Source organism: Nerophis ophidion, linkage group LG26 (assembly GCF_033978795.1).
Source record: "Nerophis ophidion isolate RoL-2023_Sa linkage group LG26, RoL_Noph_v1.0, whole genome shotgun sequence".
Classification (NCBI taxonomy): domain Eukaryota; kingdom Metazoa; phylum Chordata; class Actinopteri; order Syngnathiformes; family Syngnathidae; genus Nerophis; species Nerophis ophidion.
In genome coordinates, this window is record NC_084636.1 from 4,786,129 (window position 1) to 4,805,915 (window position 19,787).

At 34.4% G+C, this 19,787-nt stretch overlaps 1 protein-coding gene across 11 annotated transcripts in view; it reads right to left on the reverse strand.

Moving 5' to 3' along the window:
* lpp (LIM domain containing preferred translocation partner in lipoma) overlaps positions 1–19,787 on the reverse strand; it is a 515,529-nt gene that overhangs the window by 144,739 nt on the left and 351,003 nt on the right. For all 11 annotated transcript variants that reach the window (XR_009804541.1, XR_009804542.1, XM_061888695.1 and 8 more), the window contains one exon: positions 4,218–4,745. Coding sequence is in view for 9 of the 11 variants with exons in the window: in XM_061888695.1 (XP_061744679.1) it covers positions 4,218–4,745 (528 nt within the window). In the remaining 2 variants the exon portion in view is untranslated. The remainder of the gene's footprint in view (positions 1–4,217; positions 4,746–19,787) is intronic.

Genomic DNA, 19,787 nt, shown 5'->3' on the forward strand with positions numbered 1-19,787 from the left:
ACTGAATATGGGTTGAAAAGGATTTGCAAATCATTGTATTCTGTTTATATTTACATCTAACACAATTTCCCAACTTGTACTTTATATTGTGTTCAAAGTGTACAAACTTTACAACAATATTGTCCAGGCTGGAACCAATTATTCATATTAACATTGTTTCTTTTGGAAGAAGAAAAATGGAAAAGTGATTCACTATACAAAATTTTATATTTACGAACCCTTTTCGGGGAACCGACTAAGTTTGTAAATGGAGTTTCCACAGCACATGTGATTAACAGTTATCACATGGGATCAGTATCGGTATTGGTATCGGTATTGGTTCGCCAACGTGGGCCCACTTGTGCTGGCAGCGAAATGTCGCTTCCGCGATGTCGCCGTGTAAAAAAGAAGAATTATGTCTCAGCCTGAAGTGGAAAGTGTTATCAAGTAAAAAAAAAAAAAAAAAAGGCATCTTTCATCTCCGCACTCCACCCCAAAAAACAAACAAGAGAGAAATCCTGCGACAGAGCCCTAAGCGAGGAGATAAATACTCCAGAAGATGGCTTTTTTTTCTCTCTCTCCGACAAATGGAGTGTGATGGCGCTGAGCTCCCAACAGACCTGATCTTTCAAAAATTCATAAAGGTTAAAACAACAATTTATTCTATGCATCGCAATGGAAAACGACAAGCGCCCCCCCACGGTACGCACACACACACACACAGACACACACACACGCACACACACACACACACACACACACACACACACGCACACACACGCATACACACACACACACACACGCATACACACACACACACACACACAAATCTGCATCAAAGATGAGTGTTAGCGGTGAGCAGGTCGATACATACATACATTATTACTATTGACAGCAAGGTGGTATCGATATCGGATCGATACTGGCATGATGGGATAGATATATTTCAGTACTGTGTTGCTTAATGTAATCAACATTTCTACACATTCAAGGGAAATACAGTGGTTACTGTGTCATGTTTAACTTAATAAAATTATTTTTTTCAAAATAATGAATAATTTTTTAAGTAATTACTTTGTATCAAATTGAATTAGTTAAAATTTTTTCATTATATTTAATGTTCTTTTAAGTAATTACTTTGTATCAAATTGAATTAATTGTTTTTCATAATAATAATTTTTTTGTAATTTTTTTGTATCAAAATGAATTAGTTAATTAATACAATTATTTTATTCATAAAAATATTTTTGTCAGTAATTACTTTGTATCAAATTAAATTAATTAATTGTTTTTCATAGTAATTAGTATTTTTTTGTATTAAAATGAATTAGTTAATTAATTAAATTATTTTATTCATAAAAATATTTTTTTAAGTAATTACTTTTTATCAAATTAAAAGAATTCATTAAATTATTTTTTTCATTATATATATATATTTTTTAATTTTTTGTACCAAATTGAAGTAAATAATTAAATACAAGTGGAGAAAAATAAATAAATTAATGAATAAATAAGTATTCGCCACAGGAAACGAGGACCGGACATGCAGGACACCTCCACAAGCCTGACGAGAGTGCTTTACCGCCGCCAAAGCGGCGTCGAAGTGTGCGGAACGACTCCCGTGGCCTGCGGGCCTGCAGCGGTACGGTTTGTGCCAGGAACCGGGGAATTACTGCAAGGTAAACAAGGTGTCACGTTTTGACGCCTACCCAAGGCCCACCTGGGCCATCTACGCACCTGTCGTTGACTTCGAGGCCGATCCTGGCCCACCCTGTACTAATGCGGGTCTGCAGGCCACGCCCCCCCGCCCCCTCCACACTCTGAGTCTTAACACACCTGGTCTGCCAGAGAATAAGAAGACGTAGCAGGAAGGATCCGTGTTGCCAACTTAGTGACTTTGTCGCTATATTTAGTAAGGGCGCACAAAATAAGTCACATCTGAATCCGGATTCTTCTCAATCGATTCATCATTTTCAAAAATCAATTACAAAAAATGTAAATACAATTTTTTGGAAATAATCAGTTTTTGAAATAATGTTTAAAAACCAACCAGAAGGAGCTTTTCTAACCTGTTTTGAAAATGTTCATACCAAATAATACGGTGAGAGAATCGAGTTGAATCGAAAACTTATTCAGGTGTTACCATTTCACGTTTTTTTTTCAAGATAAAAGTTGATTTTGAAGGAAAAAAATATTTTCAAGGTAAAAGTAGATTTTCAAGGAAAACAATTATTTTCAAGGTAAAAGTTGATTTTAAAGAAAAAAATATATTTTCAAGGAAAAAAATGACTTTCAAGGTAAAAGTTGTTTTCAACGCCGTAAAAAAAGGAATGAAACCGAACAAAAGCGAAAACGCAAAAAAGCGAAAAGGCAAAAAAAAAGCGAAACCGTGGAAAAAAAGAAACAAAGCTTTGAAAAAAAAGAAATGAAGCCAAAAAAAGAAACAAAACCGAAATAAAAAAAAAGTGAAACCGCGAAAAAAAGTAACAAAACTGCAAAAGAAGCAAAACCGTGAAAAAGAAACAAATCTGTCGAAAAAAGGAACGTAACCGTGACAAAAAAGAAATGAAGATGAAAAAAAAGAAAACAAAGGCCGGAAAAAAACAAACAAAACCAAAAAATAGGAAGCGCAAGGTGAAAAAAAAGTAACATAACAAAAAAAATAAATTAAAAACTAACAAAAAAAAAAAGAGGTGAAACCAAAAAAACACAAAAATGTTCATACCAAATAATACGGTGAGAGAATATCAAATGAGAAAATCAAAGATTCCCACCTGGAGGATTCAGTTTTCTAGAGGCGACCTGAGACACATGGAGTTCCTCACCTCCACCTGCGTTATGGGCGTTTATGCAAATGAGACGATAATCCACCCCCCTCACCCGTTAAGCATTCAATGGCCGCAGTTTGACTCTGGAACAGACTAATGTCCCTGACATGCTCACAGTGAGTGGTATAAAGCAGTGATCCCCAACATTTTTGGAGCTGCGGACCCGCGGCCCGGTGGGACAAATTTTATTTTTATTTCATATTTTTATATATATTTTTTTTTATTGTCATGAAAAAGGGAGGTTTTTTTGGGGTTGGTGTATCATGTGTTTTTTATGTTGATTTAATAAAAAAAATTAAATAAATAAAAAATAAAACATAATATAAAATTATGTTTTTATTTTATATTTGTATATATTTTTTTATTTTTTTTGTTATGAAAAAGGGAGGTTTTTTGGGTTGGTGCACTAATCGTAAGTGTAACTTGTGTTTTTTATGTTGATTTAATAAAAAAAAATTAAATAAATAAAAAATAAAACATAATATAAAATTATGTTTTTATTTTATATTTGTATATATTTTTAATTTTTTTTGTTATGAAAAAGGGAGGTTTTTTGGGTTGGTGCACTAATCGTAAGTGTAACATGTGTTTTTTATGTTGATTTAATAAAAAAAATAAAATAAATAAAAAATAAAATATAAAAATATAAAATTATGTTTTTATTTTATATTTTTATATATTTTTTATTTTTCTTGTCATTAAAAAGGGGAGGTTTTTCGGGTTGGGGCACTAATTGTAAGTGTATCTTGTGTTTTTTATGTTGATTTAATAAACAAATTAAAATGTTCAATAAAATAAATAAATAAATATAAAAATATAAAATAAAAATATAATTTGTCCCGCGGCCCGGTGGGACAAATTATATTTTTATTCAATATTTTATTTATTTATTATTTAATTTTTTTTGTCATGAAAAAGGGAGGTTTTTTGGGTTGGTGCACTAATTGTAAGTGTATCTTGTGTTTTTTATGTTGATTGAATAAAAAAATAAAAAAATAAAAATGTATAATATAAAAATATAAAATTGTGTTTTTATTTTATATTTTTATATATGAATTTTTTTTGTCATGAAAAAGGGAGTTTTTTTGGGTTGGTGCACTAATTGTAGGTGTATCTTGTGTTTTTTATGTTGATTTAATAAAAAAAATAAAAATTAAAAATAAAATAAATAAATAAATAAAATATTAAAATATAAGATAAATTATATTTTTATTCAATATTTTAGTTATTTATTATTTTATTTTTTTGTCATGAAAAAGGGAGTTATTTTGGGTTGGTGCACTAATTGTAAGTGTATCTTGTGTTTTTTATGTTGATTTAATGAAAAAATTTAAATTTTAAATAAAATAAATAAAAAAATAAATAAAGACTGTGGAACAAACAAATGTCCCTGACAGTGAGCGTTCTTACCTTGGGTGGGACCACAGGTCCGGACAAGTACGGGGTCAGGTTCTGCGGCTCGTCCGTGATGTAGGTCTTCTTGGGTCCTGCCGCCTGGTAGGCGTCGGCCCTCCTGAAGCCCTGCTGGTTCTGCTCCTGGTAGCCGCCCTGAGTCGGCGGGGAAAAGCCTGGCTGAGGCGGCCCGTAGGCGAAGTCGGGTCCTTTGGGCTGGGCGTACTGGAGCTGGGCGGGGCCACGCGGCGGCGGTGGCTGCTGCTGCTGGCCGCCGGGCGCCTGGTGCTGCGGGCTGGGCTGGGCCGACCTCACCTGGACGTTGAAGGTGGGCTGGCTGGGCGTGGAGGCGGTGGCGTAAGAGGCGGCCACCGGGCTCTGATGGAGCTTGGCGGGGAGCGTGGAGGAGCCGCCGCCGCCGACCAGAGCCTGAGGTTTGGGCGTGGACTTCTTGGTGGCGGTCAGAGGCGGCTGGGTGGGGATGACCATGCGCCTGTAGCCCGTCACCGGGGCGCTGGGGGTGGACACGGTGGAGGGTCCGGTGGTCTGCAACACAAACACAACTTGGATGTCTTCCTCCTCGGCAAAACAGTTTGTGCAATCAGTGGCGTGCACTCCGACGAGAAAGAGGCTGCGCTAGGGACCGAATGTCCCTTTGAGACAGAGGACCCTATTGTATTTCTAAGGTTTTATTCTTATTATTACACCGCCACGTCTTTGAGCTGTAATTTGACCCCCTTAAAATGCTTCAAAACTCACCAAATTCAACACACACATCAAGACTGGCAAAATTGCCATCTAATCAAAAAACCAAACCCCAAAATTACGCTCTAGCGCCCCCTAGGAAAAAACACAGACAAAACTGCTTGTAACTTCCGTTAGGAATGTCGTAGAGACATGAAACAAAAACCTCTATGTAGGTCTGACTTAAACCTAGATTTCATACAATGACCTTCTTCAGCAAAAATCAAAAGGAAGTTGGCAAAAACCCCTTCAAAACAAAAGTTTCCTAAAAAATATAATTTTTGCCTCTTTGAGCTGTAATTTGACCCCCTTAAAATGCTTCAAAACTCACCAAATTACACACACATCAGGACTGGTGAAATTGCCATCTAATAAAAAAACCAAACCCCAAAATTACGCTCTAGCGCCCCCTAGGAAAAAACACAGACAAAACTGCTTGTAACTTCCGTTAGGAATGTCGTAGAGACATGAAACAAAAACCTCTATGTAGGTCTGACTTAGACCTAGATTTCATACACTGACCTCCTTCAGCAAAAATCAACAGGAAGTTGGCAAAAACCCCTTCAAAACAAAAGTTTCCTAAAAAATTTAATTTTTGCCTCTTTGAGCTGTAATTTGACCCCCTTAAAATGCTTCAAAACTCACCAAATTCAACACACACATCAAGACTGGCGAAATTGCCATCTAATAAAAAAAAAAAAACCCCAAAACTCAAAATTGCGCTCTAGCGCCCCCTAGGAAAAAACACAGACAAAACTGCTTGTAACTTCCATTAGGAATATCGTAGAGACATGAATGAAACAAACCTCTATGGCGGTCTGACTTAGACCTAGATTTCATACACAGACCTCCTTCAGCAAAAATCAACAGGAAGTTGGCAAAAACCCCTTCAAAACAAAAGTTTCCTAAAAAATTTAATTTTTGCCTCTTTGAGCTGTAATTTGACCCCCTTAACATGCTTCAAAACTCACCAAATTCAACACACACATCAAGACTGGCAAAATTGCCATCTAATAAAAAAAAAAAAAAAAAACTCAAAATTGCGCTCTAGCGCCCCCTAGGAAAAAACACAGACAAAACTGCTTGTAACTTCCGTTAGGAATGTCGTAGAGACATGAAACAAAAACCTCTATGTAGGTCTGACTTAAACCTAGATTTCATACGATGACCTTCTTCAGCAAAAATCAAAAGGAAGTTGGCAAAAACCCCTTCAAAACAAAAGTTTCCTAAAAAATATAATTTTTGCCTCTTTGAGCTGTAATTTGACCCCCTTAACATGCTTCAAAACTCACAAAATTCAACACACACATCAATACTGGCGAAATTGCCATCTAATAAAACAAACAAACCCCAAAACTCAAAATTGCGCTCTAGCGCCCCCTAGGAAAAAACACAGACAAAACTGCTTGTAACTTCCATTAGGAATATCGTAGAGACATGAAACAAAAGCTTCTATGTAGGTCTGACTTAGACCTAGATTTCATACACTGACCTCCTTCAGCAAAAATCAACAGGAAGTTGGCAAAAACCCCTTCAAAACAAAAGTTTCCTAAAAAATGTAATATTTGCCTCTTTGAGCTGTAATTTGACCCCCTTAAAATGCTTCAAAACTCACCAAATTCAACACACACATCAAGACTGGCAAAATTGCCATCTAATAAAAAAACAAACCCCAAAACTCAAAATTGCGCTCGAGCGCCCCCTAGGAAAAAACAGAGACAAAACTGCTTTTAACTTCCATTAGGAATGTCGTAGAAACATGAAACAAAAACCTCTATGGCGGTCTGACTTAAACCTAGATTTCATACACTGACCTCCTTCAGCAAAAATCAACAGGAAGTTGGCAAAAACCCCTTCAAAAGAAAAGTTTCCTAAAAAATGTAATTTTTGCCTCTTTAAGCTGTAATTTGACCCCCTTAAAATGCTTCAAAACTGGACACACACATCAGGACTGGCGAAAATTGCGATCTATTAAGAAAACAAACCCCAAAACTCAAAATTGCGGCCCCTAGGAATAAAACACAGAAAACTACTTGTAACTTCCGTTAGGAATGTCGCAGAGACATGAAACAAAAACCTCTATGTAGGTCTGACTTAAACCTAGATTTCATACACTGACATTCTTCAGCAAATATCAACAGGAAGTTGGCAAAAATCCCTTCAAAAACAAAGTTTCCTAAAAAATATAATTTTTGCCTCTTTGAGCTGTAATTTGACCCCCTTAAAATGCTTCAAAACTCATCAAACTGGACACACACATCAGGACTGGCGAAAATTGCGATCTATTAAAAAAACAAAAACCCCAAAACTCAAAATTGCGCCCCTTAGGAATAAAACACAGACAAAACTGCTCTTGGGAAGAAAACACAGACAAAACTGCTTGTAGGAATGGCGTACAGACATGAAACGAAAACCTCTATGTAGGTCTCACTTAGACCTACATTTCATTCATTGACATCCTTCAGCAAAAATCGACAGGAAGTTGGCAATTACCCTTTCAAAACAAAAGTTTTGTAAAAACCTGTTACCTTTGTTCAAACATTATCTCCTCTGAGCGCGTTTGTTGTGTCGGCTTCAAACTCGCACAGGAAAGAGATTGAACCCTTCTGATTAAAAGTTGCACAAAGAGTTTTTCTTACTGCTGCGGTTTTGATTTTACGAGCCTTCAAAGAACTGCTGATGCTGCTGCCGTCTCAAGATGGCCGCTTAAAAGCAGGAAGCACCAGCGTGACCACACAATGCAGAGAAGGTAGGTAATGTGCGGGTAAAGATATGTTGACTGGGTGAAAGAAGGAGGCACCCGTTTGACTCCAGGATACAGAGAAGGTAGGTAATGTGCGGGTAAAGATATGTTGTCTGGGTGATGGCAGGAAGCACCAGCGTGTATGGGTGACAGAAAGAAGCACCAGTGTGACCCCAGGTTGCAGGGAAGGTAGGTAATGTGCAGGTGAAGATATGTTGAATGGGTAAAGGCAGGAAACACCAGCAAAAGTCGGTCCCGTCCATCGCTGCTTGCAGCTTTAATTTTTTTAGTTTTTTTTTTTAATTTCTTGCCGACTTTCTGGGTGATGAAGTGAATTATATTTATATAGCGCTTTTCTCTAGTGACTCAAAGCGCTTTACATAGTGAAACACAATATCTAATTTTTACATTTACATGGGAGCAGGTGTGTTAAGTGTCTTGCCCAAGGACACAACGGCAGTAACTAGGATGGCGGAAGCGGGGATCGAACCTGCAACCCTCAAGTTGCTGGCACGGCTGCTCTACCAACCGAGGTACCAACCGTGATGAAAAACATCATTTAACAGTAGACAACCACAATGTATACCAACAGACATTTTTCTGTAGCGGTATATACGGGCGGTATAGCTCGGTCGGTAAAGTGGCCGTGCCAGCGACTTGGGCGTTCCAGGTTCGATCCCCGCTTCTGCCGTCCTAGTCACTGCCGTTGTGTCCTTGGGCAAGACACTTTACCCACCTGCTCCCAGGCAGCTTGTTGGATAGATGGCCGCCCAGACGACACTTGTGCTGACCGCAGCTGCCCGGGTGGGAAAGGACCCTAAATCACTTAGATTTGCGAGGCTCCGCGTTCCTGGGAAGAGTCGAGCGCCGCGACACCAGCCTCCGCTCGCTCTCAAGGCTGCGCCGAGGCAGCGGAGAAGATCATGTTTCAACGGGATGTCAGGGTTTGCGCCCCCCAGTCTTAATTGTTTCTTCGCCGGCGTCACATATCGGTGTCAGACATGCAGCCCGTCTAAAAAGGGTCTGTCATTAACCTTGGACCGGCTTATTAGGTTAGCGCCTAAAGACACGGATCTCAGCCAATTAGCAGAACGACGACTTCATCTGATGAGACGTCTTCTGAAAAAGCAGGGCGACCGTATCGCATTGTTGTCAAATGTCATAAATGATCCTATTTTAAAAGGTCTACCCACGTGGGCCGATACCATACCGATTTTTTAGAAGTCAAACATCTTTGACCTTGTAGAAAAACTTGTATTGGTGTTGAAGCAAGTTTTGGCAACGATAAACAAACATTGAAAAAATACAACATTTTTTGTACACTTTTGTTTTTGTGTGTTATGATCAACTTTTTTTTCCACATTCGCTTCTCTTTTTTAATGATTTTTGTGTCTTGTTTACATTTTAAACTGATGGAAGTGTTTTAGTAGGAGGGACTGGTGCCTGTGGGCGGGGCTTACAACAAGTTTACCCGGAAACAGCTTTTTTATTGGACTTGGGCTTGCAGATAAGTAGAGTAAAAATAATTCCGGGTTAACTTGTTGTAAGCCCCGCCCACAAGCACTTGCCCTCGACGCCAAAAAACTGGCAATAGTTGAAACCATTCGAAAAACAGAGCGAAACAGGGAAAAAGCGCTTTGGCCTCCTTAAAAAAGGGGTAGAAAAGCACAACCATTTACCATTTTATTTACCATTTAAAAAAAAAGAAATGACACCGTGAAAAAAAACAAAAAAACAAGACAAACTGGAAAAAAATTTAAAAAATGTAAAATTGAAGAAGTGAAATCGACAAAATAGAAACAAAAACCGTGAAAAAAAAGAAGCGATACCGAAAAAGAAGCTAAACTTAAATTAAGAAGCAAACCGAGGAAAATAAGAAATGAAACTGGAAAAAAAGGAAACAAAACTGCAAAAAAAGAAGCAAAAATGTAAATGCGAAACAGGAAGCAAAACCGGATAAAAAAAAAAAGAAGCGAAAATGGAAATGCAAGCCCAAGTCTAGTAGAACTGTTTCCGGGTTAACTTGTTGTAAGCCCCGCCCACAAGCACTTGCCCTCGACGCCAAAACACTGGCATTAGTTGAAACCATTAAAAAAAGGAGCAACACAGGGAAAAAAGAAATGAAACTGTAAAAAACAAAACAAGAACAAGATAACTGGAAATTTGTTTTTATAAAACCTAAAATGGAAGAATTATAATTGACGCAAATGAAACAAAAAACGGAAAACCGAAAAAAAGAAGAGATACCGAAAAAGAAGCAAAACCTAAAAAAAAAAGGGAAACTGAAATTAAGAAACAAAAAACAAGAAAAATAAGAAACGAAACTGGAAAAAAAGGAAACAAAACTGGAAAAAAAAGAAGCAAAAATGTAAATGCAAAAAAGGAAGCAAAACCGGATACAAAAGAAGCAATAATGGAAGTGCAAGTCCAAGTCCAGTAGAATTGTTTGTAAGCCCCGCCCACAGGCACCCGCCCCTCACGTTAAAACACTAACATCAGTTTGAAACGTAAAAAAATAAAAACATGTAAAAAAAACAAGCGAAACTGAAAAATATAAAAGTAAAAAACGAGAAACTAAAAAAAAAAGTAAACAGTAAAAAAAACAAGCAAAACTGAAGAAAAAAGCAACACCTCAAATAAGAAGCAAAACTGGAAAAAAAAAAAAAAAACAAGAAAAACTGGGGAAAAAAAGAAACAAAACTGAAAAAAGAAGTGAAATCTAAAAATTAGTTGAAACCATTGAAAAAAGGATCAAAACCGTAAAAAAAAGAAAATGAAACCGCAAAAAATAAAAACATGTAAAAAAAAACAAGCAAAACTGAAAAACATAAAAGTAAAAAACGAGAAACTGAAAAAAAAAAGTAAACAGTAAAAAAAACCAAGCAAAACTGAAGAAAAAAGCAACACCTCAAATAAGAAGCAACACTGGGAAAAAAACCCACAAGAAAAACTGGGGAAAAAAAAGAAACAAAACTGAAAAAAGAAGTGAAATCTAAAAATGAGTTGAAACCATTGAAAAAAGGAGCAAAACGTAAAAAAAAGAAATGAAACCGCAAAAAATAAAAACATGTAAAAAAACCAAGCAAAACTGAAGAACATAAAAGTAAAAAACGAGAAACTGAAAAAAAAAAGTAAACAGTAAAAAAAAAACAAGCAAAACTAAAAAAAAAGCATCACCTCAAATAAGAAGCAAAACTGAAAAAAAAAAACAAGAAAAACTGGGAAAAAAAAGAAACAAAACTGAAAAAAGAAGTGAAATCTAAAAATTTGTTGAAACCATTGAAAAAAGGAGCAAAACGGGGAAAAAAGAAATGAAACCGTAAAAAAAAAAAAAAAAAATGTAAAACTGAAAAAAAACAAAACAAGACAAGGTGGGGAAAAACGTGAGAAAGAGGAAGTGCAATCGACAAAAACAAAATAAAACCGTAAAAAAGAAACGAAACCAAAAAAGAAGCAACACCTAAAAAAGAAGACGCAAAACTTATTTTTCCGAGAAAATAAGAAACAAAATAAGCGAAAATGTAAATACAAGTCCAAGTCTCGTAGACCTTGTTACACATGTCTAAATATTGTATTTCTTCAATGTTTGCATTTATTTGTTGCCAAAACTTGTTTCGCTGCCAATAAAATTTGTTTCCGTAGTTAATTTTTCTTCCGATTGCAGATGTCTCTGACAATGTTTTGTCTCTCTGGAATATTACATGTCATAAACATCTGGACTTAAGGCTTAAGTTGCTCTTTTAAAATGATTTTTGTAGTAAACGTGGGACCAGTGGGAAAAAGAAACGCAACTGAAATAAAGAAACAGCCCAAAAAAAAGAAATGATGGTGTAAAAAAAGAAATGAAACCGAACAAAAACAAAAACGCAAAAACGCAAAAAAAGCGGAACCGTAAAAAAAAGAAATTAAACCAAAAGAATGAAAAACATTTTTTTTTTAAAGAAACAGAAAAGAAATACAAAAGCGAAACCGGAAAAAAGATACAAAAAGCGAAATCGAAAAAAAGAAACAAAACTGAAAAAGAAGCGAAAACGCAAAAAAAAGCAAAACCGTAAAAAAAAGAAATTAAGCCAAAAAACTAGAAGAAAAAAAATTGAAAAAAAGAAACAAAAAATAAATACAAAAGCGAAATCGGAAAAAAGAAGTGAAATTACGAAAAAAAAGAAACAAAACTGAAAAAGAAGCGAAACCGTGAAAAAGAAACGAAACCATGAAAAAAGAAATGAAACCGTGACAAAAGAAATGAAGCTGAAAAAAAATAAAAATAAGTTCAAAAAAGAAACAAAACCAAAAAAAAAAAGCGAAACCGGGGGAAAAAAATAAACAAAAAAAACAAAAAAAACAAAAAAACCTGAAAAAAAAAAGAGGCGAAACCAAAAAAAAAGAAACAAAACCGAAAAAAGTGTAAACTAAAGGCAGTGTTTTGGCATGTGGGCGGGGCTTACAACAAGTTTACCCCTGCAAGCCCAAGTCCAGTAGAACTGTTGTAAGCCCCGCCCACAGGCACCGCCCCTCACACTAAAACACTTCTAGGAGGTTAAAACGTAAACAAAAAAAACGAAAACGTAAAAAAGAGATGCGAATGTGAAAAAAACAGTTGCACACAACAACAATAAAAACGTACAAATATATGAATATTGTCTTTGAAAACATGTCATGATTTTGCATTTATTTGTTGCCAAAACTTGTTTCTGTAGTTAATTTCTCTTCAATTAGCAGATTTCACTGACAATGTTTTGTCTCCGTGGAATATTACATGTCATAAACATCTGGACTTAAGACTCAAGTTCCTCTTTTAACAGGATTTTTGTAGTAAACGTGGGACCAGTAGCGACATAAGAAAAAACGTGGGAAAAAGAAACGCAACTGAAATAAAGAAACATAGCCCAAAAAAAAGAAACGATGGTGTAAAAAAGAAATGAAACCTAACAAAAACCAAAACGAAGCGAAAACGCCAAAAAAGCGAAACCGTAAAAAAAAGACATGAAACCAAAAGAATGAAAAAAAAAACTAAAAAAAAAAAAAAAAAAGAAATACAAAAGCGAAATTGGAAAAAAGAAACAAAAAGCAAAATCGGAAAAAAGAAACACAACTGAAAAAGAAGCAAAAACGCAAAAAAGAAGCAAAAACGCAAATAAAAGCAAAACCGTAAAAAAAAGAAATGAAGCCAAAAAACTGAGAAAAAACACATTGAAAAAAAGTAACAAAAAAGAAATGCAAAAGCGAAATCGGAAAAAAGAAGTGAAATCGCGAAAAAAAGAGGGGGGGGAGAGAAACAAAACAAAAAATAAAATTAAATAAAAAAACTGAAAAAAAAGAGGCAAAACCAAAAAAAAAGAAACAAAACTGAAGAAAGTGTAAAACTAATGGCAGTGTTTTGGCATGTGGGCGGGGCTACCAACAAGTTTACCCCTGCAAGCCCAAATCCAGTAAAACTGTTCCCGGGTAAACTTGTTGTAAGCCCCGCCCACAGGCACCGCTTCTCACACTAAAACACTTATGAGGTTAAAACGTAAACAAAAAAAACGAAAACGTAAAAAAGAGAAGCGAATGTGAAAAAACAGTTGCACACAACAACAATAAAAACGTACTAATAAATGAATATTGTCTTTGAAAGAATTGCATTTATTTGTTGCCAAAACTTGTTTCTGTAGTTAGTTTCTCTTCCGATAGCAGATGTCACTGACAATGTTTTGTCTCCGTGGAATATTACATGTCATAAACATCTGGACTTAAGACTTAAGTTGCTCTTTTAACAGGATTTCTGTAGTAAAAGTGGGACCAGTAGCGCTAATATTGTGGTTATTTTAGCACAAAAAAACATCAAACACTTTTTACGTGTGTCAAAGAAGAGCATTGTCTGCAACATCTACTTACAGTATTAACACTTTTTAGGACACGACAAAAGAATGAAATGAATGGCAAAGACTACTTCTTGCATGTAAAGGCACACTTGAAAACAAAATGAACAGTTATCGGCTCACTGGGAAATGTAACATTTAGAAAAATGTTAAATTATTAAACAAATTAACATTTATTAGCGGGAGAGTACAAAAGTGGTTATAATATTGTCCTTTGGCGAGAAAATAAGTGTGTGGTCACAAATGTACACACGTCAACTTTGTGGAAATCCCAGCTAATCCTTGTTGGAGGGACGCCTGTGAGGGAGCTCCAGAAAACATGACAAGCATTTAAGTCTCACTGATTAGCGCTGATGCTCGCTTAAGTGTGCCCTATAGGAGGACATGTTGCTTCTTTTAGAGGTCTACTGTTATTATTTTAGCTGAGAGGTCTCATGGAGTAAGCTAGCATTGAGTTAGCACATCAGTGCTAATGTAAATCAAGCCAAACCGGAAAAAAAGAAGCGAAAACACTAAAATAAAGCAACATCTTTGAAAAAAAAAAAAAAATCAACAAGTAACCAAAAAAGAAATGAAGCCGAAAAAAAGGAATGCAACCGAAAAAAATGAAACCAAAAAAAAGAAAAAAAGAAACAACTGAAAAAAGAAAAAAAAAAGAAAAAAAGCGCAACAGAAAAATAGAAACAAAACCGGAAAAAATGAAAAGAAAAAACTATAAAAGGAAACAAAACCAAAAAAGACACAAAACAAAGCAAAAAAAGAACAACAAAACCGAAAAAAGGAATGAAGCCGAAAAAAGAAAGAAAGACAACCGGGAAAAAAATTTAAATTGAGAAAAAAAAGGAAACAAAACCAAAAAAAGGTACAAAAGCAAAAAAAAAAAACTTAACCAATAATAAAACAAACATCCGAAGGAAAATAAACAAAACCGAAAAAAAGAAGCGAAAAAACTAAAATGAAGTAACATCTTTAAAAAAATAAAAAAAGAAACAAAAAAAAGAAATGAAGCCGAAAAAAAGGAATGCAACCGAAAAAAATGAAACCAAAAAAAAGAATGAAGAAAAAAAGAAACAACTGAAAAAAGGAAGAAGAAAAAAAAGAAGTGCAACCGGAAAAAAAAAACAAAACCGGAAAAAATGGAGAAAAAAAAAACTAAAAAAGAAACAAAACCAAAAAAGACACAAAACAAAGCAAAAAAAGAACAACAAAACCGAAAAAATAAATGAAGCCGAAAAAAAAAGAAACACAACCGGGAAAACAATTTAAATCGAGAAAAAAAATAAACAAAAGCAAAAAAATCAACTAAACCAATAAAAAAAAGAAACAACCAAAACAAAATAAACAAAACCGAACAAAAAAAAGAAGCGAAACCGAAAAATAAAAGTGTAAACTATTGGCAGTGTTTTGGCATCAGGGCAGGTTTACAAAAAGTTTACCCCTAAAAGAGTTTAACTGGACTTATCTGGGTGGCATAGCTCGGTTGGTAGAGCAGCCGTGCCAGCAACTTGAGAGTTGCAGGTTCGATTCCCGTTTCCGCCACCCTAGTCACTGCCGTTGTGTCCTTGGGCAAGATACTTTACCCACCTGCTCCCAGTGCCACCCACACTGGTTTAAATGTAACTTAGATATTGGGTTTCACTATGTAAAGCGCTTTGAGTCACTAGAGAAAAGCGCTATATAAAATATAATTCACTTCACTTCACATCTGCAAGCCCAAGTCCAGTAAAACTGTTGTAAGCCCCGCCCACAGGCACTCGCCCCTCACACTAAAACACTTATATGAGTTTAAAACGTAAACAACAACAAAAAACAAAAAAAGAATCGAATGTGAAAAAAAACGTTGAACAAAAAAATAATAAAAATGTACAAAAATATGAATATTGCCTTTGAAAATATGTCATGATTAAAAAAATATTGTATTGTTTCAATATTTGCATTTATTTGTTGCCAAAACTTGTTTCTGTAGTTAGTTTCTCTTCCGATAGCAGAAGTCACTGACAATGTTTTGTCTCCATGGAATATTACATGTCATAAACATCTAGACTTAAGGCTTAAGTTGCTCTTTTAACAGGATTTTTGTAGTAAAAGTGGGACCAGTAGCGACATAAGAAAAAACGTGGGAAAAAGAAACGCAACTGAAAAAAAGAAACAAAGCCCTCCCCCAAAAAATGAAATTGAACAAAAGCGAAAACGCAAAAAAAAGCGAAACCGTGTAAAAAAGAAACAAAGCTTTAAAAAAAGAAATGAAGCTAAAAAAAAGAAGCGAAATTGGAAAAAATAAAACAAAACCGAAATAAAAAGTGAAATCGAAAAAAAGAAGTGAAACCGCGAAAAAAAGAATCAAAACTGAAAAAGAAACAAATCTGTGAAAAAAAGAAACGAAACCGTGACAAAAAACAGGAATGAAGCTGAAAAAAAAGAAAAAAAGCACAAAAAAAAACACAAAAAACTAAAAAGCGAAATGGGGGGAAAAAGAAAAAAAAAAACTGAAAAAATCTGTAAAAAAAAAGACATGAAACCGAACAAAAGCGAAAACGCAAAAAAAAGCGAGACCATAAAAAAATAAATAAAGCTTTGAAAAAAAGAAATGAAGCCAAAAAAAGAAGAAAAATTGGAAAAAAAAGAAACAAAACAGAAATAAAAAAGTGAAATACAAAAATGAAGTAAAACTGCGAAAAAAAGAATCAAAACGGAAACAAGAAGTGAAACCATGAAAAAGAAACAAAGCAGAGTAAAAAATAAACGAAACCTTGACAAAAAGAGAAATTAAGCTGAAAAAAAGAAACCAAAGTGAAAAAAAGAAACAAAACCAAAAAATAAGAAGCGAAACGGGGAAAGAAAAGAAACAAAACAAAAACAACAACAAAAATACAAAAATTAAAAAAAAGAGGCGAAACCAAAAAAAAGAAACTAAACTGAAAAAAAAGAAACCAAACCAAAAAGAAAGAAGCAAAACTCAAAAAAAGTGTAAACTAATGGCAGTGTTTTGGCATGTGGGCGGGGCTTGCAACAAGTTTACTCCTGCAAGCCCAAGTCCAGTGAAACTGTTGTAAGCCCCGCCCACAGGCACCGCCCTTCACACCAAAACACTTCCATGAGTTTAAAACGTAAACAAAAAAAACGAAAATGTAAAAAAGAGAAGCGAATGTGAAAAAATCAGTTGCGCACAATAACATAAAAACGTACAAAAATATGAATATTGCCTTTGAAAACATGTCATGATTCAAAAAAATATTGTATTGTTTCAATATTTGCATTTTATTTGTTGCCAAAACTTGTCTCCATGGAATATTACATGTCATAAACATTTGGACTTAAGGCTTAAGTTGCTCTTTTAACAGGATTTTTGTAGTAAAAGTGGGACTAGTAGCGACATAAGAAAAAACGTGGGAAAAAAAAACGCAACTGAAAAAAAGAAACAAAGCCCGCCCCCCAAAAAATGAAACCGAACAAAAGCGAAAACGCAAAAAAAAGCGAGAGCATAAAAAATTTAATAAAGCTTTGAAAAAAAGAAATGAAGCCAAAAATAGAAGCAAAACTGGAAAAGAAGAAACAAAACCGAAATAAAAAAGCGAAATCGAAAAAAAGAAAAAACACAGCGAAAAGAAGAATCAAAACTGAAAAAAGGAAGCGAAACCGTGAAAAAGAAAAGCCGAGAAAAAAGAAACGAAACCTTGACAAAAAGACAAATGAAGCTGAAAAAAAAGAAACAAAAGTGACAAAAGAAACAAAACCAAAAAATAAGAAGCGAAACGGGGGAAAAAAGAAACAAAACAAAAACAACGACAAAAATAAAAAAAAGAAGAAAAAAAAAGAAGCGAAACCAAAAAAATAAGAAGCAAAACTCCAAAAAAGTGTAAACTAAAGGCAGTGTTTTGGCATGTGGGTGGGGCTTACAACAATTTTCCCCTTTCAAACCCAAGTCCAGTAGAACTGTTGTAAGCCCCGCCCACAGGCACCGCCCCTCACACTGAAACACTTCTATGAGTTTAAAACATAAACAAAAAAAACAAAAATGTAAAAAAGAGAAGCGAATTTGAAAAAAACAGTTGCACACAATAACATTAAAAACGTACAAAAATATGAATATTGCCTTTGAAAACATGTCATGATTCCAAAAAATATTGTATTTTTTCAATATTTGCATTTATTTGTTGCCAAAACTTGTTTCTGTAGTTAATTTTCTTCCGATAGCAGATGTCACTGACAATGTTTTGTCTCCATGGAATATTACATCTCATAAACATCTGGACTTAAGGCTTAAGTTGCTCTTTTAACAGGATTTTTGTAGTAAAAGTGGGACCAGTTGCGACATAAGAAAAAACGTGGGAAAAAGAAACGCAACTGAAAAAAAGAAACAAAGCCCCCCCCCCCAAAAAATTAAACCGAACAAAAGCGAAAACGCAAAAAAGCGAAACCGTGTAAAAAAGAAACAAAGCTTTAAAAAAAGAAATGAAGCCAAACAAAGAAGCAAAATAGGAAAAAAGAAAACTGAAATAAAAAAATGGGAAATCGAAAAAAATAAGTGAAATCGCGAAAAAAAGAATCAAAACTGAAAAAGAAGCGAAACCGTGACAAAAAAAGGAATGAAGCTGAAAAAAAAAGAACAAAAGCGAAAAAAAAACAATAAAAAAAACTAAAGCGAAACGGAGAAAAAAAGAGAAAAAAAAACAACTGAAAAAAATATGTAAAAAAAAAAAGAAATGAAACCGAACAAAAGCGAAAACGCAAAAAAAGCGAGACCATAAAGAAATGAATAAAGCTTTGAAAAAAAAGAATTGAAGCCAAAAAAACTAAGCAAAATTGGAAAAAAAAGAAACAAAACCGAAATCGAAAAAAAGAAGTAAAACTGCGAAAAAAAGAATCAAAACTGAGAAAAGAAGCGAAACCTCCCCTCACACCAAAACACTTCTATGAGTTTAAAACATAAACAAAAAAAACGAAAATGTAAAAAAGAGAAGCGAATGTGAAAAAAACAGTTGCACACAATAACATAAAAAGGTACAAAAATATGAATATTGCCTTTGAAAACATGTCATGATTCCAAAAAATATTGTATTATTTCAATATTTGCATTTATTTGTTGCCAAAACTTGTTTCTGTAGTTAATTTTCTTCCAATAGCAGATGTCACTGACAATATTTTGTCTCCATGGAATATTACATCTCATAAACATCTGGACTTAAGACTTAAGTTGCGACATAAGAAAAAACGTGGGAAAAAGAAACGCAACTGAAAAAAAGAAACAAAGCCCCCCCCCCAAAAAATTAAACCGAACAAAAGCGGAAACGCAAAAAAGCGAAACAGTGTAAAAAAGAAACAAAGCTTTAAAAAAAGAAATGAAGTCAAAAAAAGAAGCAAAATAGGAAAAAAGAAACAAAACTGAAATAAAAAAATGGGAAATCGAAAAAAATAAGTGAAATCGCGAAAAAAAGAATCAAAACTGAAAAAGAAGCGAAACCGTGACAAAAAAAAGGAATGAAGCTGAAAAAAAAGAACAAAAGCGAAAAAAAAAACAATAAAAAAAACTAAAGCGAAACGGAGAAAAAAGAGAAAAAAAACTGAAAAAAATATGTAAAAAAAAATGAAATTAAACCGAACAAAAGCGAAAACGCAAAAAAAAGCGAGACCATAAAAAATTAATAAAGCTTTGAAAAAAAAGAATTGAAGCCAAAAAAACTAAGCAAAATTGGAAAAAAAAGAAACAAAACCGAAATCGAAAAAAAGAAGTAAAACCGCGAAAAAAAGAATCAAAACTGAGAAAAGAAGCGAAACCGCCCCTCACACCAAAACACTTCTATGAGTTTAAAACATAAACAAAAAAAACGAAAATGTAAAAAAGAGAAGCGAATGTGAAAAAAACAGTTGCACACAGTAACATAAAAACGTACAAAAATATGAATATTGCCTTTGAAAACATGTCATGATTCCAAAAAATATTGTATTGTTTCAATATTTGCATTTATTTGTTGCCAAAACTTGTTTCTGTAGTTAATTTTCTTCCGATAGCAGATGTCACTGACAATGTTTTGTCTCCATGGAATATTACATGTCATAAACATCTGGACTTAAGGCTTAAGTTGCTCTTTTAACAGGATTTTTGTAGTAAAAGTGGGACCAGTTGCGACATAAGAAAAAACGTGGGAAAAAGAAACGCAACTGAAAAAAAGAAACAAAGCCCCCCCCCCAAAAAATTAAACCGAACAAAAGCGGAAACGCAAAAAAGCGAAACAGTGTAAA